We start from the raw sequence: 22,253 nt of genomic DNA, 5'->3' as shown, positions 1-22,253 counted from the left end.
CTTTTTCTTTTCCTTTGCTTTTTCTTTTTCCTTTTCCTTTGCTTTTTCTTTTTTTCTCTTTTTCTCTTTTTCTTTCTCTTTCTTTCTTCTTCTTCTCCTTCTCCTTTTCCTTTCTCCTTCTCCTTCTCTCCCTTCCTTCCTGTCTTCCTTCCTTCCTTTTTCTTCCTTCCTTCTTTCTTTCTTTCCTTCCCTAGTGTCAGCTTGGAATTTTCAACAAATCATGGTCGTTCTTGGTCCTTGCTTCATAGCGAGTGTTTGCCTGAGCTATGTGCTGGACCTCATCTTCCTCACAGCACAGTCTACGCCTCGGAAAATTACAGCGGGTGAGAGTATTGTCTGCAAAAATAACTGAAATGTAAGATTAGAAAAGGATGTGAATTATAGGTGACACAAGAAAGCAGCAAAGCGTGCACCCCCCTGTAATCTTTCATTTTTGACTAGCTAAGGACAGCAAAAAAAGGAGTGTTCTGGTCTCTCCGGCTGCCCAGTAATGAAATTTAAAATATATGAGGCTGCTTCTGTGGTATAATATTATTTTTGTAATTCTAGACATAAATTACAAAAGCCCTGAGGACAACATACTAGTAATTAAAAGAAAAGTTATACCCTGTCAAAGCCATAAAAGTTTTCTTCTTAGAAAAACCATCAGTCAAAACCCTGTTTACATGCTCAGACATCTTAACTCACCTGGAATCCCAATATTTGGGTTACAGTGAAAGACATCCTCTGTATTTCAGCAGATGGACACTGTTATTATGATTGCATTCTTATAGTAATCCTTGCTTTTATTAAGTATCTTTGGTACCATTAAGTGCAAAATGAACTTGTGAACACTTCTTGCATAGAGCAAATCCTATGATTGTATATCTCACTGTATCCCACTTTCTATAGACGCTTCAGAGTAGTACCATGCCATGCGTATGACCACGAGAAGAAAGTGTAGTGGAAGCACTGGTATGATCTGGTGACCCCCCCCATTTCTGTGTCATTTTCATAGAAGCCATTAACGCTGGTGTGTGTAACAGGTACAGCGTCTGGAGGACATGAGAATGACAGCCCAGAGGGAGAGTAGGCCAAATCCTTTATGGCCCTCTTCTCATTCCCCGGGGTTTCGACCCAGCAGAGATCAGTCATATCAAAAGGTTTAATTCTACATGCAATTTAAAAGATGTTCATTGTGATGGAGAAGTCACTGTAGGAAAGTAGCTTGTGATCTTTGTTGACTTCATGCATTCATACAGAAAGAGAAAGACTGGGTTTTATAATGCAGTAAATAACATTCATATCATACTGTATGAAAATACCAAGAGCCACATTCTTTATTTTTCATTTATGCTTTCTAAATCTGTAGTGACTTCAGTGATTCATTTGAGCAGATTTTAGAATTAACAATTGTAAAATTAAAACAATTTTAGATTAACAATGTCTTTCTATAAAAGTAAACACATCTGCAAAATATACAGCTTTCTAACAACTATCAGTTTAAAATGTTAGAATTTATGTTATATGTATTTCAGGTGGAGCCGAATAACTGTTCCCCTTCCCAATGCAGCATTAACAAGTGACACCAGGATTCGATGGAGTCAGACAGGACCAATCCTTGGAAATATGTGGGCAATCGATAATAGTTAGTATTCTTATCCACGGTTGTAATACATCATATGAGTAAATTTTTATGCACTGCTTCAAGTAAAAGCATACTTTCCAGAATCACAGGTAGCGAGATTTTCAGTTTATTCTATTCCTTTTCTTTTTTTATACACTTGCTAACAAGTATGTGTTCAATCTGGAGGGGAATCCTGTCATTTGAAAAGAAAATCTTCTGTCTCAATTATTGACTTTTTTTAATTGAATGCTTTCCAGAAAAAGATACTGGAGGCAAGGGCCTACTATAACATTTCTTCTTGACTGCTTAGTCCTAATTACATAAATAGGTACTACACTGGGCTATTTTGTATTTTAAAATACAAAAAAGTACTTTAGGAAAACAAGATATAAGATATACATTATATGAAATGCAGAAATAAGCATGATTGAAATCATGCTTATTAGAAATCATGCTTCAATCATGATTGAAATCATGCTTATGGGTATTAGATTTGAGAAAGTGTAAATTTCTTAGCTCTCTAATTGGCGTGACGTGTTTGGAACGAAGTAAACTATGCCTAGAATTTGTTTTGCTAGATGAATCAATTAAATACATAATATAAAGATTAATAGTGATGTGAAATTGCCTGTGAAATTTGGTAGAGAATCCTAATAAGGTTTGATGTGAAGCCTGGGAATGGTAAATACATTTCACAAAATTTTAGAAGTAGATTAATGCCTAGTTTTGAAAAAAAAATCTTTGAAACTGCCAGGATAATGTAATGCCCCGAATTAAAGTTTTTCACAAAAAGTAATGAAAATTGCTCCCTTGCTCACCTTAATTGGGTACAGTATCATCTAGACATTCTGGATACAGTACTAATCCTTGTCTTTAGAGATGATGACAGAGGTCAAAAGGAAAGTAAAATGAAGGAAAAATATTTGAATATCTACATAAGAAGGCATCAAAACACTGATGTCTGTGATCATTTGCAAAGGTGAGTTGATACCTAATGAAATGCAGATTAGAGCTGTTGGAAAGGTTTACAGAAATAAGAGCAAGTGATGGGAACAGTGATAGGAAAAGACCTGCAAGTATTAACAAACTACTGAAATTTTTGAATAGAGAGAAGAATTTCAAGGGTTCAGCACTCTGACTTCTAGCTTCAGAACAGTTTTCTAATGTGAATTAAGCTCTAAGTGAAATCTGGAATCTGGCCATCTTTCAGAAACACTGGAAAACTGCCAACCTCCGTAAAGCTTTTTCATTGTGAACAACATCATTACATCGTTAACCCTTCTACTTTTCCCACCTCCTCAAAGAGACCTCAGCACAGGCAGATAAATCAAGCAGACAGAACAGAATTTTTGCACTCTGAAAAGTGAGAAAATCTGGAGATCACAGGAAGTCTGATGGGGAATTAGTTACAGGGAGTAACTAACGGATTTGGAGGGCATCTGCCAAGGAGTACTGACGCACTGCTGTGATGGGCAGCGTTATGAGACAGGGATAAGTACAGGTGGTCGTACATGGTCTCAAGTTGTTTGGTATTTGAATGATGATCCAAAAGCCACAACACAAGTGGGTAACTCCGAGTAACAGTCGCTGAAAGGGCGACACTATCCAAGATGAAGCCATGCTTATCAGGATGTGGTGTTAAAAGAACATTGTCCACAAGTACGTTACTGCTTTGGACTATACCCAGGTCCAGATAACGCTGCTGGTTTCTCAGCATCAAGCCTACATGAAACCCAGCTCCTGACTGCAAGATAAATACCTGTCTTCATGATAGTGCAATGAGGTGCAGATTATGCTGAGGCTTGCTAATCTTTCCAGCCTTAATATTTTTCACAAAATATCAACAAAGATTAGGAATCATTGGAGGAAATGAAATAAAGGAGTAAGACAAGCACAAAATATTTTTCAGCACATATGATTTGAATTTTTATTTCATCTGAAGAATTAGTGAAAATCCATGATGTTTAATGTTTCCCTAAAATAAATCAGGGTGGACTGTGATTCCAGTAAATCCAACAAAAAAATCCAACAATGAATTTATGTTGACTACAGTGAGAGAAGCAAGAACATGTAATTGGAATATATGCCTATATCAAGAACATACAATTGGAATGTGAAAATATCCCCAAAACAAGGTGAAGAAAAGGGAAAGCAAGAAAATGGCCAGTACAAAGCAACTCATCCAATCTTCTCTTTCACAATATCAGAAAAACAGAAAAATTAGAAAAATCAGGTACATTAATTAAAACATCGTCAGGGCCTCAAGCCCCAGATAGATATTACCCATTGAATAATAAATTATCCCTGGCTATCCTTGACACAGAGCAAAGGATTCTACAGAAAGATACGAGCAAATGCATTTTATCCTTTGTAAACCTATGCCATCAAGGGGGGTTAGGATAAAAGCAGTAACTGTACGATCAGGCCCATCTACTTTCTTGTATTGCTGCTCTTCAGTTTATCACGTAACATAACCCTCTATTTAACTAATTTCTTTTCTCTGCAGTTTATATTGGTCCATCTTGCCTCAAATTCTGCTCAGGGAGAGGACAGTGCACCAGAAATGGCTGCAAGTAAGAGTTATAACTCAACAGTTGTATTCAATTTCTGTCATACAGTTCGCTTGATGATCTGAAAGTTGAAGTGTTTTCATTTCAGTATTTGCCTTTGGAGATGATTAAATATAAAACTAACATAGCTCCTAGAATGCCTAAAACTCACATGATAGATAAGTGAGAAAGATCAATCTTTTTAAACAGCAGCAAATTCTATAATTCTCTTATAATTCTCTTTCAGGAGAGAATCTGACTTCCAGTTCACCTTAAAACGAGCTACATAGTACATTGAAATGTCAGCGATGCGTGCTTTATACCCCTTTTACAGGAAATTTGGAGCTAGTTCACTTTTTTATTATAAAAAAATTTATACTAAATTGCAGAAATATTTTATTTCTATTTTCATAGTTCTAATATCCCATAGCCTAATAGACCTAAGGTGCAGAGGGTTTAGAGTTAGGCTTGTTAAAACTGTTTCAGCTAAAAAATAAAGATACTGACTCCAGATCAGTAAGCACTTTCAAAGTATTGATATAACTAATTTCAGGTTCTAAACCAAGTCTGACCCACCATGCACTGTGTTCTTTTACAGTTTCCTGTAATCACATCTGACATGCTACAGATAAAAGTAAATTAATCACTTCACATATGAAGAACTCTAAATTATGTCAATGATATTTTTGTACCAAAGACAAACTAAAAAAAAATTCCTGTATGGTATGTCGTATGTAGATACTGTTTGGGTATTTTTAAGGCATAATCTTGATTTTTTAGATTGAAAAAAAAATGTTATGACTAGAAGAATGGTATTAGCTGTAAAATACTAAATAAATACCTAAATAAAGTTTAAAGTGGTTCTTGGTTCTGAGATTTGAGAGGAGCTTTGTAGGTATCATCTTCAGATCATGAAAGATTCCAACCATCCCTCTAGGCTGCCAACCAGCCACAGGAGAAGACGGGTAAAAGGAAAAGATGGCACCAACTATGTTATTTCATTCTGCTTGCCGCCAGGTGTGATCCTGGTTTCTCAGGGCCTGCCTGCGAGACGGCTTCGCAGACCTTCCCCATGTTCATCTCGGAGAGCTTCGCCAGCTCCCGGCTCTCCTCCTACCACAATTTCTACTCCATCCGCGGTGCTGAGGTCAGCTTTGGCTGCGGGGTCCTAGCAAGCGGCAAGGCCTTGGTTTTTAACAAAGATGGGAGGCGCCAGCTCATCACATCTTTTCTGGACAGCTCCCAGTCCAGGTGAGTAGGAAAGAGTGGCGATACGATGTAAAGGAACGGGGAAACGGCGCTGCGATAGGAGTCCCTGCCCTTTCGGCCACAAACCGCTGTGTTCTTAAGCCAATCATTTTAGCAGGAAGAGAAGTTTTTAAAGAAAACTCTCAATTCCATGTTTTAATTGTGATTTAATTCCCATGCAGCATTTCCTTTCTTCCCAGCTTTGTAAACAACAGGGCCTAAAATAGACTGGGGGGGAAGTTATTGAACAGCCAGGTTGGAAAATATGAAATGTTAATATCAAACCTGAGTGTCAAAGCCAAGCGCTAATTAATTATTTATAAGGTTCTGTTCATTTGACAGCTTGTGGCAGCTGATTAGATCCATTCACTATCTCTGCCTCCTCTTCAGTGCCTAATAAATAATTAAATGCTGTAAAATTGGCATTTTTAAAAAATATGTGCCACATTGCATTACTTGACAGTAAAAGCAAATTGCACATACAAAAGCCCATAACTGATATTTGTCAACATTTGTCTGGATTGAGGAGATCAGAAAGCAAACCTGGGTAGTTAAAAAAAACCCACTGTGTAAATGGTACCTTACAAGTATTAATGCAATTCTGGTCCAGGTTCCTCCAGTTCACACTGCGCCTGGGAAGCAAGTCGGTACTGAGCACCTGCAAAGCACCCGATCAGCCGGGCGAGGGAGTGTTACTGCACTACTCCTACGACAACGGCATTACCTGGAAACTGCTGGAGCACTATTCTTACCTGAACTACCACGAGCCCAGGTGTGTGCGTGGGTGTTACGAGGAGTGTTATCTGTATGCAGTTAATCCTGGTCGTGGGAGTCGCGGCAGCGCTGAGAATAAATACTTCTGCGCTGAGATGTCCGTGCCCAGGCGGGGGCACCTGGTGCGGGCGCGAGCCGGGTGAGGGTTGCACACCAGGAGCTATCACTCCCCCTTTTTTGCCTGCTTCTGTAGCAAGGAATTTGTGGATTTAATGAGGTCCAGCTCTCAGGCGACGTGGCAGAACAAGCCGAGGCAGCGCGGGATGAAGAGGAAGAAATGTACTGGTGGGAAATAGGGGCACGTCGCTTCCCAGGGAAGCAGCTACTTGTAGCAAAAAATTAACATAAATTATTTGCAGCTTTGAAGCGAAAGATACCTTTACTACCACATCTCCTGGGATTAGGAGTTTGCAGGCACAGCAGAATGAAGTCTGACCATGACGGTTTCTCTAGGTCTGCAGGGAAATTGCTCCTGCTGTGTTTATGAAAGGGATTACACGACTTTGTGCCTGTGAGTGTGGGTTGGATTCAGTGATCTGGGAGGACCTGCCAACGTCTGTTCCTGGGGAGCTTTGCAAATCATGAGGAAGCCAAACAAAGAGCTCATCATGTTTGGCAGCACCTGCATATGGCTCCAGTTTAGAGATATTTATCCATATTTAACATATGCAGGGAAGAATACATTTATTGTTGCATTTGTGAAGCTGTCTACCGACTTGAATCATGCACACGCAGAAGGAATCAAGAGTCTCCGTGAGTGTGTGTGCGCTGCAAGCCCGGAGCTGTTCGGGCTGGCCCTGCGTGGTCTCATTCAAATCGGGAAGCAGAGTTTCATGAGACCCTGCAACCAAGCCAATAAATAAATCTGGGTGAAAGGAGGGGCTCCGTGAGGGGCTGGATGAGGGGCAAAGCTAAGCTGACTTTGCAGGTCCCTGCCAGTGTGTCTGCTCCTGAGTCCTGCTCCGCGGGGTGCTGCCCTGCGTCCTGCGCTGTTCCTCTCCAGCCAGCTGCAGGATAAGGCCTGAGTAAACCTCAGGTATGGGACTTCAGACAGGTGTGCATTCACTTCAGCTAGATGTAGCTACATATAATTTACATTTACCAAACTCAGATCAGCCTGTATCAAAAAAAAAAAAAAAAAAAAAAAAAAAAAAAAAAGATTAAATTTCCTCCTCTTGTTAATAACTCAGTGGGACAAAAGGTGATTAAGAATATTCTAATGGAAAAAAAATCATATCAGTTGATGTATTTCCTAGAATCAATAAGAAATTTATTATCTTAGTGGAATCTTAGTGGAATGACTGTATGTGGGCTTTAATTTCTGAAGTTTTAAATGTTACCATAGGAAATACCCTATGACCTGAAACATTCATAAAACTTGTTCAAAATTTCCTTTCATGTCCTTTATTAGAGTCACATAGATATTTTATGTTGTCTTGTTTCTAATTCTTAGATTCAAGATTATAGCTGTAGGAATTATATTTCTCTAAAGGTTTTTAATATATAGCACTGTTAATTTTTTATAACAAAAAGGAAAATACACATTCTGGTGACTTATTTTAATGAAGTTTAAGATATTAATGTAGTAAATTATATTGATGCTAGATTTTGGAGATTCAGTATGAGACACTTAGTTTCTGTTGTTCTGACAGGGCAAAGAGGTAAGTGTAACATACTCAGATTAGGAAGGTTTTGCCCTGGGATATGTACAGTCTGCTCCAGGTAGATAGAAAAATGACAGACATACAAACCTGAAGGTAATGCTGGCAATAATTATGATGAAGAACATGAAGATAGCTTCACCTTTTTTTATTATGTTGTCTAAAAATATCAGTATTTTTGGTAACATAGATGGACTGCTGTAAAGTTTGACAATCAATCTGTGTCCAGAAATGTAATTAATCTTCAGTCACACAAAAAATAATTACACATTTAATGTTCTGCTGAAAAGATGCATTTAATCTGCTAACATTTGACAGCTGCATTTTTCTTCTGAGCAAAACAGCGGTGGCTTTTCAATATTAGGTATGCGCGTAGCTTGAAAAAACGAGATCAGAGCAAAGGTCTCCCAGCTGGTTTTTAAGAAATCTAATGGTAGCTGGTAATGTTAGTAAGAACACTTTTCTTCTCTGCAGCAGAAAAGTCATTAGCAAGAATCTCCCTCCCCCTCCATCTATCTCCAACAAATCAAAGCCAGACAGAGAAGCTGTTGTAACTGTAGTTGTAGCCAGGTTCTGCATGCTAACATATGTGCCGTGCACGGTGGTTTACACTAGCGTTTTTAAATTGTGTTTGCTTGATCCCCTGGGATGAGAAGCTTATTTTAATGTGTTGAACATTTTAACAATCTATCTGTGTACCAGTGGTACGTGTTATAACTTAGGATTTTCTGTAAATTTTTGTCAATGAGGATAAGTCTCCATGTGGGTGAGCTTATGACAGAGTTAAGAGTTAAAGGGAAGATACAGGAGCAGTTAGCCACTAAGGGAGAAATGTGTCCAGGACCAGAAAGGAGCATTACCTCACACAGGTGGCTGCAAAAGTCGTGTGCTGCGTACAGCGTTCCTGGCAGCCGGGAGACCGGCTTTCCTCGGTTTCACACCAATGAAAGACCAAAGCATCGGTTCCTTTTGGCATCGGCGGCAGTTTAGTGTCATTTGCACCTTTAAAAATTGACCCCCCAAAGTTGGAGCTTTGACGCTAATTAGGCATCTCTTGGTAGGAAGAAATAGTAGCCTCGTGGTTGTGTGCCTGGGAGCGATGGGTCTTTTCCTTTGAGGGGTCTGAAGGTCTGAAGTTTACTTGAGTGGCAAAAGAAATATATCTGTCATCCAGAGGGTTTGCGCTACTGATCCATTGCCACTGGGACGTTGCAGCCCATTTCTTTGACAGTCCCTTGATGCTGCTCTCTTAACCAGCAGAAAGCTTCTCGTAGCCAGTCAGGACTTTCTGAGTGCTTCCCACTTGATTAGTCAAGTGGCTAATTGATTAACACATTCTTCTTTAAAATCAGTGTGTCATTACACATTGTATCATAAATTTCATCTTTACAAGGATAGTTAGCAAGTCATTTTTAAGAGCATGGTTGGGATGGTTGGGCACTATGAAAGCCAAAGGCACAAGACTGTTTCATACACATGGAATAAAGCATCAAAACAAACACCTTAGAAAGCACTAAATCTGGAAATACTTGGTGCAAAATGTAAGACGGTTTTTGTTTGTTTGTTTACTTCTCTAATAGAGAAAGAAAAAATATCAGCTACACGATGAGTTTGGTGAAAACGCTTTTGCCAGCATCTAATTACACACCAATGGAGACAAATGTCCCTTTTGCCACCCTGTTTCACATGTGTGTTGCACAGGGCATCACAGTACTGGTGATTTATGGAGCTTTCAAGAACGTGTCATTGCTGTGGCAATTAATGCATGCTCCCTGCTGCTGTGTACAATAATTGCTGCTGGAAATTAGATATTACTCTTAATTTTATTTGCAGTTTGTCAATTACAGGTTTGTTGACATAGCTGCCATGACAAATCAGGTGACCTTGCATACCAGGATAAGCTCCTGAGATTTACCTACAGTAGCATCTCTATGCAACCACTGAAAAAAAGTGTGCACCATAAAAGATTACACAAAATTGCGCTACCTGACGAAATGAACCTTTTCTACTTGAATAGGACAATTTACAAGGGTTGATTCTTCTAGGACAAGAGACACATAGGCAAGAAATAGGTGCTGTACTGAATCAAGCACGGGTATTAAGAAGTTGCATTTCCTCAGATCAGGACAAAATCCTGATCTGAGGAATCACAGAGTCTGAGAAAGTGGAGCTGCAATTTGTAAGTCAGTGTTAATAGCTCTCCCCTTTGCAAGTTGAAGCCACTGGATTATGGCTGGGTTTCAGCTAGAGGGCATTCAGATTTCTTCTGGCAAGGAAGAGCAACTGTAAAATCTGCAAAGATCCACAGTAAAAGCAAAATGTGCAGTATCTGTGGAAACCCTTTGTGGCTTTTGCACGTGGTTGTTTTTCCAAGAGAGGAACCTCTCTTTCTACCAAGAGAACTGTAATGATTCTCCTGCCCCTGTCACCAGCAGAAGCTATGCCAGTGGAAGCTAGGATATTTGGAGGCTGAATTTAACCTATAATTTTTAGAGTCAATAGGAAAAAAGAACCGTAAAATATGCCCTCCTGGTATTATTACATGCAGCAAGACTTTCAATAATAATTTTGTTTTATTTTCCAGAATAATTTCTGTGGAGCTGCCTGAAGATGCAAGACAATTTGGCATTCAGTTCAGATGGTGGCAACCATATCACTCTTCTCAGGGTGAAGACGTATGGGCTATTGATGAAATCATCATGACCTCTGTGCTTTTCAATAGCATTAGCCTGGACTTCACCAACTTAGTTGAAGTTACGCAGTCACTGGGATTCTACCTGGGAAACGTTCAGCCTTACTGTGGTCATGACTGGACGCTTTGGTGAGAACGTTTATTCATTTATATTCTACTTCTGTTTTCTTTGTCTATTCACCCTGCTAAGAACTAAGTGATTTCTGCAAATGAGTCTTTCTGGCAGCTATTCAGAGTAATTGTGTCTCATCCACACATTAGGAACAAAAATACAGTCACTGATCTAATTGCAATTAGGAGTAAATTTTTACACCTCATTGCACAGAGATTTATGTTTGATGGGAACTGTGAAAGTAGCTTTTCTTCCGCCAGAAAATATTTAAAGAGATCCCAATATAAATAATATGGAAAAAATCTGTAACTATCACTTAAAATCCAGCTAGATTAATTCAGGAATACAGGCTATGAAATGATCTGTAAAGTATAGACTCTGAATATTTTATAAGTAACATTCCTGTCCGTTTGTGTGGACATTATATTACACTTCAAAATAGGAAAGACAGCAGAATGTTGGCAGAATGCTGTAAGTAGCCATTTGTAGTTATTTTGCCTGGTGCTGTGATCAACATTACCACATGCATCACAGTTATATCCAAAATGTGCAGTGTATTTACAAACAGAAAGCAAGAAAATGTCACTTGCCCTAAAACAATAAGCATGTACCTTTAAAGGCAACAAAAAAAAAAAGAAAAAAATGAAAAAGAAAAATATGTTAGCGTTGTGCAGAAATGAGCTCTTTTAGTAAATTGCCAAGCTGTTTCATAAAAATTAAATTTTGTAGTACATGAATGTAATGTTTGGATTCAATACAAGGTAACCTCAGTTTAATTTCTGTGTTTTGATTAAATCCAGATAATGTAGTTTCATCTTACTCTGATCAACATTTAAACCTACTATGGGTTTAATTAGCATGGATATTTTTATTTGGAGAAAGTACAACTGTAGTGATTATAAGAAACCTTAAGAAAATATAAGTAATTGTAACATCCCTATGGGCATCCAGAAAAATACCATAGGAGTTTTATTAACAAGTATGAGTGAGCAATCTAATTTGACTTTCTGATCATCTCTCAAACTAAAAGGCGTTGGCTTAGCAGTAGGAACAACACCGAATGCGTTCTCGTGGTGATAATGAGGCAGTAGAAGCACCATTAACCACTTTAATAAGGACAGGGAAGGTACTCGCTGCTCATTAAAATGAAACAATGTGTTAGGGCTCAAACTGTTTGCATTTTCTTAATCAAAGAGTTGGAATGAAAGCCCTTTAATGACATTATTTTCTCTCTGTTCCTGTAAGACCAGTTTATCATGATAGGGGGGTAGGTTATTTAAAGTTCCTCTTTCTTTTCCTCCTATGACTCTAAATCAGAATCAAAATAATAAATGCTAAGCTAAATTCTCTGTTCCACATACAGTCTGGGATTTGTAGTGTTCTGTCATAGTGGAAATGTTGATCTTCCCATGCGTCAAATAAAGAAATAAAGCCTTTGCAATACTTCCCTACTATTTATGTATAAGTATTTTTCATTATCACTGGAAGACATGAACTCTGTCCTTCACTGACCTTGTTTGTCTCAAGGGAAATTTTTAAACTTATACAGAGTCTGTACAAATGGCTGGTAGTTAAATTAATTATTGTTGGCTTTTCCCAGCTGTGAGTCCATTTGGTTCTCATTTTCTAACTCATGACTTTCTACGAACAGAGTTTGCAGTAGCACTGAAACCATCCTCTTGAGAAAACTCTGACAATTGCTTTTTCATTAGTAGAACTATAGTAAATATCCTATAAGTCATTTTACAGTGTGTCATCTCAAGGCTCATTTTCACTAGGAGACCTTTGATTAGGCCTTCATTTCAGCTTCAGAATCTGTAAACCTAAAGTATTTCTGCTTAAAATTGGAGAAAAATGAGGAGGGGATTTTTTATTTTTGTTGAGGGGAAGGTTGTTCATTTCAGTATCTGATGGCATTTAGAAAAGAGTGGTTTTGTTAATATACACAGGTTCTAAGCAAGTTGCATTTGCAACTGTTTTGTCATGGTCTGTAACTGGAAGAGTCATTTGATTTGGTGGTAATCATCAATATTTGGTTTGACATTAGTTCTTAACACTTGCTTACAGCAAGTGTAGTCTGTACACTGAAGGGACTCCAGGACACAAAGTGTTTTATGGTGTATGTCAATACCTCTCCAAAATGCTCTTATGCAGGCAAGGTTTAAACCCAAATACATCTGGAGTATTTTGGAATCTGTACAGTCACTTGCTGAGATGCATTTAACTATTGCATTATGAGAGTCATTATGAGAGTGTCCCTGGAACAGGCTGGCTCATAATGAACTACCAGTATGGGACAATCTAATACCATTGCACTGCATCAGCTTGATATTTTACCCATGTTTATAGAATATTTTGTCTTTTAGTTTGTTTAATACTCCACCATATGCAGAATGTTTCTTTCAAGTAAACAATATATTTAAAGTATAGCATTACAATTAGGAGTTACCTAATGCAGAAGGTATGATGTGATGCAAAAAGACAAAAGCTTCCCCTGCATTTGATGAAAGCAGAAATGGGACCAGTGTGAGTGTTTGGACTCTGCCTGTCGTGAAAATTCAGTGAAGCTTTACAAAATTGGTTGTATCTGTGTGGCTTTTCAGTATTCCTGAAAGAACTGGCCTTGAAAATGTAGTAAATCTGGGAATCCCCTAGCAGTTTAGAGAAAGGACGATTGGCTGACATTTGCCGTGATATCATTCCCAGAAGTGCCAATTAGTTCACAGCGCTCAGAGGTGGAGTGATGGTTCTGCAGGCACCGGTGGGTATTGTGCTCCCCTGCCTGCACAGGTCTCATTATATACCCACTAGAAATCAGCCCACAACTAAATATTTATACAAAAAAAAATCCTCTGTATTCTTATTTCTGAAGATTTTTTAGCTAATTATTATTACACCAGGAGCGTTAGTCTGCTTTCTGTACAATGTGGGTATGTATTCCAGCTATGTGTTTCTTAGAACAAAGAAAGAAAACATTTGATATTCTAGCAGAAAAGCCTTGCCCTAACCATATCCACAGGAGAATTGGCAAATGAAGAAGTGGCAGGTAAGGTGGCGCACACACCTTTAATGCTAGCGTTGTTCAGCTGGAGGCAGTCTGTGGATGATGAAGGACTTTGTGAACCCATAATATTCCCCCCATAATTTCCTCCCCTGCTTCTTACGGAACATCACAGGTTGTCCTCTTCATCTCCTCACTAGCTTCCCTTTTCATGTTTTCTTAATATTCATTTTAAAGAGCTGTTTTGATTTTAAAAAAATGCTTCCTTAATGTACTTTGAACGTTATCCAGTGGCTGAGTTATTACATTAAAATGAATACTAAACTTAAAGTGTTTTAATCATTATTTGACTGCTACCATGAAAAAAAGAGCAGAGAATGAGACTATTTTTCTGATTATTACTGAATAGAGAGAAGCTTTTATGGAAACAGAGACAACATGAAAAATTTAATTTTTTGCACCTAGGCTGAGTGCTAAACATTCACTTTTTATTAGGTGTGTGTACTTATGCCTTTGGGGAAGACAGCTTCTAAGCAGATGCCTAATCAGACTATTTAGTTTCAATTTTCTTATTCTGTTCAGTTGAACTTTAAGTAACTCTGGTCTGTTGTCCTCAGATTTCTGTGTGCAATGTCAAATCATCCAAATAATTGATATATGTAATTTTTGCTACCTAACTGAAAGGCATGGATGTACTGGCAGATTTCCCAAGATAGCTTCTGTAAAACTTTGATTTCCCACTTCAGTCATCTATTTTCAAGTTGCATTATAGAAATTAAAACCACGTCAGCCCAAGTCAGCTTTAAATTTTAAATTGATGATATTTGTCATTTTGAAAAGCATAAGATAAAGTTTGGAAGAAAAAGAAATTCTGACATTACCCAAACAAATTCTTCTGAGACACATTCTAAATGCATCTGAAAATGCAGCCACAAACTGCAGGTTGTCAGCTGGACTGTTGATAAGTGTATCCCCTGCTCAATTGAAAATAATCCATTCTATCGAGAAGAAAAAGCCTAATGACACTGACTGGGTACCAAACATAGAGCTGAGATACAGTATCTCAAGAGGGCAGCTTACTGCTTTCTGGGCCAGACCTTGACAGCGCTCAAGCGGTGAAGGCCTGGAGAACGTTCTCAGTCAATTAATGGATGTTGATCTACGTAGATCAACAAGGCATCATTAGATGGATCTTGCTTTGGGAAATGAAACCACAGAAGAGCAAGGTCAAAGAGTGAAAAGGAGCCTGAAGCTTAAACTTGTTCCAAATAACAGCAAATTTGATAATTACAAAACTCATGTCAACTTTCAGTAATTTCTTCTAAAGCTTTAAGGTACAAGGCTGCCATTTAAAGCATAATTGCTCTCCAGGAAAGGAAACTGTAGACAACAGTGTGGGTCAGTGAACTCACATTAAAACAGAGTGCTAAGTAGCTCTGACTTCTAATCTTAGCCCTTATACTGACTTCCTTCTGACCTTGAGTTTTACAGGGGGAAAAGCTATTATGTTTTACTCTACGTTTTGATAGGTGAGGAATTTCTCAACTAGGTTGATGAGTTGTAACTTAGTCAGCCATAAGAACAACCCTTGTTTAGATTGTTGTGTTCATCACTGTTGTTACTTAATGTAGTCCTTTATAGTTGCATGATGATTTGTAGAGATTTTCTTTAAAAAGCTGCAATACCTGTCCTATTCACATTTAAGAACACAGTCTTGTAAAATGTTCAAGCTGAAAGGACTAAGATTCTTCTGAAGACACTAACAACATATGCTAACTAAGGAGGGGTTTTCATTCTACTTGAACTGTCTTAAAATCATTCTATTTAGAAGGACACTGTGCTGGATTCGAAGTTGAAATGATTATGAACCTCTCTTACATTTGATTCTTTTCTTCATTTTTAATAGTGCAAATTAAAAAAATAATTTCACTTAAATTGAAATAATCCTGTAATTTCAAATTTTAGATTGTATTACCAGAATAGTGATGATTGTATCCTATATACTTTGTCTCATATATGAGGCTTGCTGTCCTGCAAGAGTCACTACTGACAGAATTATTTGGCCCAATCCACTAGATAACCTGCTATAACTCTTAGATCAGTACATCCTGCATGCCTTCTCTAACCAAGAATTCCATTAAAGTAATGGGACAACGCATGAAGAAAGCTGAGGGTAGGAGATACTAACTCTGAAAAGCACAGTCCAAAGTCAGTGAATGCTTTGCATATGGAACCCATTGAAAATCAATGTAATGAAAGCTATGTAATAAGTGTATTTTAACTAAATTAATTTTAGCATCTTCACTGTCCAGTGTGTGAATGAAATCATAGGTGTTACTCCGACATGACTTTAGGCAATGGACATTCCTGGGGAAAGAACTTTCTTTTTGTTGCTTTTTTCATACCTTATCCTTTGCTGACCTAACTTCATCCTTAAGACAAAGTGCATATGATAATAACCAATAGCATAACTCAGAATTTCACAGTCTAGGATACGTCAAGGCCTTCCTGGTAATTTGAGGAACTACCGATGGAAAGGAGGTCCTGCTTGTCATCTCATCCTGTGCCAGTCTACAGAACAAAAAAGAGGCAACATTATATTTAACACATTCATAGTGTTCCCCTCTGAATTATTTTGGAAATGGATTCTGATTCTTTCCTTACATCTCTCAGTTTTACAGGTGATTCTAAATTAGCTTCTAGCATGCGTTATGTGGAAACCCAGTCTATGCAAATTGGAGCTTCGTATATGATACAGTTCAACTTGGTGATGGGCTGCGGCCAGAAATTTACCCCTCATATGGACAACCAGGTGAAACTGGAGTACTCCACCAACCACGGCCTTACCTGGCATCTTGTTCAGGAGGTGAGGCTGGCCGGCTGGGACTGTTGTCTTCCATAAACTCTGCTTATACAAAGATCACCTAAAATATACTTGCGGCGTTGTATGGGCAAGGATCTTTTCCTCCCTCCCTTTTTTATGCAGAAATCCTCAGTTGCAGCCAGTCAAAATGACATGTAGAGTGATTTAAATTGTTTTCCATAATATTTTGAGGTAAATGATTTTTTCTGAAGCACAGAACAGTGACAGGAATGGACCAAGCCTTAGAAAAGAATTGGGGCACTAGCCAAAGCTACAGAATAACGGCCGAGACCTTTCCTGTGCTATTGCTTTGTTTTTCCAAGTAAAATGCATCTACAGTTTCCTGGAATTTAAATGGATAGAAATTCTTTTTGTCCTTGTGCGCAGTCATTTCGTAAATGAAAAGCGCATTCCTTCGGGGGACTGTAATGCAGAGCTTTTCGTCTCCCACACCAGCTCACACAGTCCCGGGCAGTAACAACCGACCCACCGACCGACCGTTTCCACCCTCTCTGGAAGTGCGAATAGCACCGTTCTCCGCCATGTCCCCCCGTGGCCCAGCCCTGTCTCAGCACAAACAGCCCATGTGGCCATCATTTGCACTTGTTCGCATAATTTGCATTTATTTTCCATTTTAGAAGGCAAGCCGGATTCTCAGTGGCTTGAGAGTGAACTAAGAAACACGTCCCTCGGCTGCCTCCCCGGCAGGTTCGGAGGCCCTCCGGGAGCCGCGTCCCGGTGCCTTTGCAGTGCCTGTTCTGCAGATACACAGAGGGACTTGAATGTCCAGGGCTCCAGTCCAACATCTTTTATGAGCAATGAAAGCCTTTTCCTGTTCATGTTATGTTTTACCATGTTATGTTTTGTCATGTTTGCTTTGGTGAGAGCAATAGGAAAGTGGCAAAAACTGATTTTTTCAGCATTGCAGCTCCGTGTAATTGCTTTTTTACCTTTAACAGAGTTCAGAGAGAACTACATATACCATATTTTAAATGATGTTCATGTCTTTCTAGTTAGCAGGCATCATTGTGCTGTCCAAGAATAGCTCTTAGTGGTAGGTGTTTGGAGTTTGTCCTTGCCATTAATAAGAGATCACTTTCCTGTAGATTTTAGTGCTGTTTTCCTGTCCCAGTGGAGCTGAATTCAGAAAGAGCTTGCAGCTGAATCATTTTTCTCACACCACCCATGTCGCCATGATAAAAGAGTAATAGAGAAGGCTATTTGTAGTATGCTTCAAGGAAGTAATCTGGCCAATATACAAAACACTAATTAATTAAAATGTTTGAAAGTTTTATTTGCTTCACACTCACTAATCAGATCCTGTTTTATAAGATCTTTTATGGGAGATGAATCAAACAAAAATGTTTGAAAATTGCTGGAAAGGAAACTAATCCTTTAGAAAGCCTACTGGGAAAAAGAAACAGAATAAGCTATCAGATCTTCATTTAATATTCTAGGACTTTTGAACAATAAATTTCTCTGTAAAATAATAATATATTCTGCCTTCTTTATATTTAACTACATAAGTATTCCTAATTGCTTTAACTACTGTGGCATGTCATTGCTTTATTATTAGTTTCGTAGTGTTCAGAGAACATGCGCAGATGAGTGGCAGTCCCAAAGATCCCACTTACGTCAGACATGACACACAGGGATGAGTAAACTCTGAAAAGAAAAGATGCTTGGAGAGGCATTAATGATCAAAAAAACTGTTATGCTATGGCGGGAGTGGCAGAATGGAGCTAAATAGGGAGCTAGAGAAGTGACCTACAGATTGGGAACAACATTCAAGTACTTTACTAATACATCCATCAAAACCAAAGCATGAAGTTTTGGATGCTGTTCCAGCAATAAATAGATATATGAAATCCTTCAGAAAAGCAGAGTAACAAGGGAAGTGCAGGCATGGAAAACTGCAAGAAGCTGTGATAATGAATTGCATTTGTATTTGCTGTAAAAAAGGTATAATAATGATCACACATTCTGAGAAGAAAAAATAAAAAATTTGGTCACACACCTCTTGGAATCTGAGTAATTAGAGAAAGGCATCGTAGGTGTGGGAAGGGGAAATTCACAGCCCTAGGTGCCAAGATTAATATAGTCGGGAGCAAATAAGGGCCTCCAGAGGGAACGCCGGAGCCCCTGAAGGACACGGGAGGTGAGGGCCTACCTAAATCAGAGCTCTTCCTTGGCCCCCCGAGGTCCCCACCGCTCTCCATCGCACACGTGGGGAGCGGGGCAGCCTGCGTCCCCAGCGACGCGTCTCGGGCTGGTGCCCACGGTGCGATGGTATGGATGGTACGGAGACCTCGGCAGGCGTATTGCCTGGTCAGCACCGCGTGCTGGGGTAGCAAAAAAAATGAATTAGACATCCTCAAGGAGTAAGACAAAAAATGACTACGCACTAACATTAAACCGACCTCTCTAAATGCGTCAGGTGGTCTTCTGTGCTAAGTTGTAGTGTCATTAGTATTCTGGGAAAATTGTCTGGATCATCCCATAATTTTTCTGGTTTTTTGGTCTTCTCTGACACATGGACCCAGATAAGCTCTTGATTCAGTGAATGTTTAACTCTCACTTCTGTTCCTAATTCTGCCTCAACATTAAATCTGGTTGTTTTGCTTCAAGGAATGTCTTCCAAGTATGCCAAGCTGTCAGGAGTTCACATCAGCAAGTATTTATCACTCCAGCGAATTTACTCAGTGGAGGAGAATCACGGTCCTTTTACCACAGAAGACTTGGTAAGCAATTTTTGTTGTTGTTTTATTTTTGGTGCAGATAGTTCCCCTACTTTTACATTGCTGTCACAAAGACCAAGCTCTCTGTAGATTGTATTTCAGCCAGTCGGAGGATGCTGAGATGAGCAGTACTGGGGCTGACTGAATTGCAGGTGTTTTAGCATAAAATGCTTTCCTCACGTAATTAGAGAGTGAAATGTTACTGAAATCACCCAAAACTGTTTGAATTATTTTTAAGGCATATCATGACTCTTCTAGAAAATTTTTGGTCTTTCCAAAAATAGAGACATTTGTCTGTAAACTGCTTATTGGAGGAGGGTTTGCTCAAATTGTTCATTTTTATTTTGCAAATTCCTTTTTGTTTACACGTGCAGACCAAAGCACTGTATAAACATTAACTCATGATTCATTTCTGGGAATTTTTTACCTCTTGTTTGTTTTTATAGAATATCTTCCAGAATAACATTCTCTTTTACAAAAACAAAACAAAACAAAGTCCTATTCTTTTGCTTGTAATCTGATTTTTTTTTGCCTGCCTTAATGTTTTTATTTAACTAGATGGTTTCTTCCATTATTTATTTTAATGACTTTTCAACAACATAAAAATAAGAGGCTGTCCTAATTCTCACTAATCTTCACTGCTTCCTTTGTTTGAGAATTAAATTACTCTGGTTAGAATTGCACCTTGCTTACGTCCAACCCGAGTGCCTCGCAGCACTTGGAAGGAAACGTGCCCCCACTAACGTCTCATTGTGCTTCCCTGGGCTTTACCATTTTTCCGCACTCTCTGTGGCCGAAACCCAGCCTGTTTCTACCGCCCACCCAAGGGCGATGCCTTCCTCCGAGGCTCGCTGCCCCGCCGCCACTTGTACTGTGGAGCCAATATTCCAGACAAAACATCAGGGACAAAAATAGAACTGCTTCGGCGTATTATCAGGTCAGATAATACCAAAGGACACAGCTAAATGTGTGAATAGTTGATCAGTAGTTAGACTGTAGTGTACTAAGTCTTGCATGCTGTTGAGTGCTGTCAGCTATAAGATCTGTGACTCACGTCTGTTCGAAAAGCGTCCAGGATTTTGCAGGATGCATTCCAAAGTAGGTTGATATTTTTAAATTTGCAAGATATATATTCTACTAGAAGTCATTATTATACACAGTATACTTGATGTTAATACCAGTGTTGTGGACCTTTTTCTCCTTTAGAATCTTGTAATTTTTCCCAACATGTGAGGTGACAGAAGCAGATAGTTTCATTTTAATTTAGGTGACCGTAGAGAAAAGTTATGATGGAATAACAGCTGGGTTACTGTTTTGTGCCAGCGAAAGCAATAGCTGTTTTTGTGCACAAATCATAAACATTTCACGCCATCCTCTATCTGAAAGGATTGCTGTCTGTTAGCAGCATTTTGTTTGTAATTAAGGTACAAATTACCTCTGAATATTACTTAGCTGTCCATAAAATATATTTTCAGTCTGACTGTGTTACTCTACTGTGTCATGGTGGGGAGAGAAGGTAGAGCTGACTACCTGAGCTGGTCGTGGTGAGAAGAGAAGGTAGGGCTGACTGCACGTTGGTCATGGTGGGGAGAGAAGGTAGAGCTGACTACCTGAGCTGGTCGTGGTGAGAAGAGAAGGTAGGGCTGACTGCACGTTGGTCATAGTGGGGAGAGAAGGTAGGGCTGACTACCTGAGCTGGTCGTGGTGGGGAGAGAAGGTAGGGCTAACTGCACGTTGGTCATGGTGGGGAGAGAAGGTAGGGCTGACTACCTGAGCTGGTCGTGGTGGGGAGAGAAGGTAGGGCTGACTGCACGTTGGTCATGGTGGGGAGAGAAGGTAGGGCTGACTACCTGAGCTGGTCGTGGTGGGGAGAGAAGGTAGGGCTGACTGCACGTTGGTCATGGTGGGGAGAGAAGGTAGGGCTGACTACCTGAGCTGGTCGTGGTGGGGAGAGAAGGTAGGGCTGACTGCACGTTGGTCATGGTGGGGAGAGAAGGTAGGGCTGACTACCTGAGCTGGTCGTGGTGGGGAGAGAAGGTAGGGCTGACTGCACGTTGGTCATGGTGGGGAGAGAAGGTAGGGCTGACTACCTGAGCTGGTCATGGTGGGGAGAGAAGGTAGGGCTGACTGCACGTTGGTCATGGTGGGGAGAGAAGGTAGGGCTGACCACCTGAGCTGGTCGTGGTGGGGAGAGAAGGTAGGGCTGACTGCACGTTGGTCATGGTGGGGAGAGAAGGTAGGGCTGACTACCTGAGCTGGTCGTGGTGGGGAGAGAAGGTAGGGCTGACTGCATGCTCTCCGCCAACCTGACCTGATGCTCCAGCCTGGCCTCAGCCACTCTCCTCTCCATCAGCAAGGAGCCCAGCTAGAGCTCAGTCCGTTGTTTGGTTTTAACACAGGTTGCATCTGCCCAGATCTGCCCAGCGGCAGGTTTCTATCGTCCGGCAGGGTTTGCTCATGCGGAGGCAGCGTGCTGAGTTCCTCCACCAGCTCGGCTGTCCTGAGCAGCCCCTGCGGTGGACTGTGGACGAATCTGCGCTGTAGCGCTCAGCTTGGCAGCTCTCCCACGGAAGCCGCGCTCCGCGCCCTCTCCTCCTTCCTCCCCACCCGCTCCCGACTGCCCCGGGCGCCAAGGGCGAAGACGGGCAGTGGCTGGGCAAAGCACCTCCCGTTCTGCGGGGGAGAGCGGGGACCGACCGCGGTGCCCCGGCTGCAGGAATGCGAGCAGCGGTGTCCCCGGGATGTCCGCCGCCCCGCTCGCCCTCGTCACGTCGGGGCTGGCTCTGCCCCCGCCGCACGCAGGTCCCGCTGGCACGCACAGCTGCTGCCGCAGAGTTCGCACCTTCGGCGCGTGGGTAGCGTTACTGCGCCCCTGGAAAATTGTTTATAACCTGCGTCCGTTGTAAAACTTTCCGAGCGTGCTGGGTTTTTTATGCCGGCACATACATCTGTGGCTGTTCTGCGTCCGGCAAGCACGAGTCTGCAAGGTCCCTCCGTTAGCTGAGGTTT

The 22,253-nt window shown here is 40.3% G+C and overlaps 1 protein-coding gene across 1 annotated transcript in view; it reads left to right on the top strand.

The window, feature by feature from the left end:
* RELN (reelin) overlaps positions 1 to 22,253 on the top strand; it is a gene marked incomplete at its 5' end in the record, with an annotated part of 298,882 nt that overhangs the window by 193,668 nt on the left and 82,961 nt on the right. Inside the window, 8 exons of the mRNA XM_062580854.1 lie at positions 195 to 323; positions 1,518 to 1,627; positions 4,113 to 4,179; positions 5,173 to 5,406; positions 6,014 to 6,175; positions 10,423 to 10,659; positions 16,317 to 16,509; positions 19,135 to 19,247. Of these exons, the coding sequence (XP_062436838.1) occupies positions 195 to 323; positions 1,518 to 1,627; positions 4,113 to 4,179; positions 5,173 to 5,406; positions 6,014 to 6,175; positions 10,423 to 10,659; positions 16,317 to 16,509; positions 19,135 to 19,247 (1,245 nt within the window). The remainder of the gene's footprint in view (positions 1 to 194; positions 324 to 1,517; positions 1,628 to 4,112; positions 4,180 to 5,172; positions 5,407 to 6,013; positions 6,176 to 10,422; positions 10,660 to 16,316; positions 16,510 to 19,134; positions 19,248 to 22,253) is intronic.

Source organism: Rhea pennata, chromosome 1 (assembly GCF_028389875.1).
Source record: "Rhea pennata isolate bPtePen1 chromosome 1, bPtePen1.pri, whole genome shotgun sequence".
Taxonomy (NCBI): domain Eukaryota; kingdom Metazoa; phylum Chordata; class Aves; order Rheiformes; family Rheidae; genus Rhea; species Rhea pennata.
Note: the sequence above shows the minus strand (reverse complement) of the source record. Positions and strands in the feature narration are given on the sequence as shown.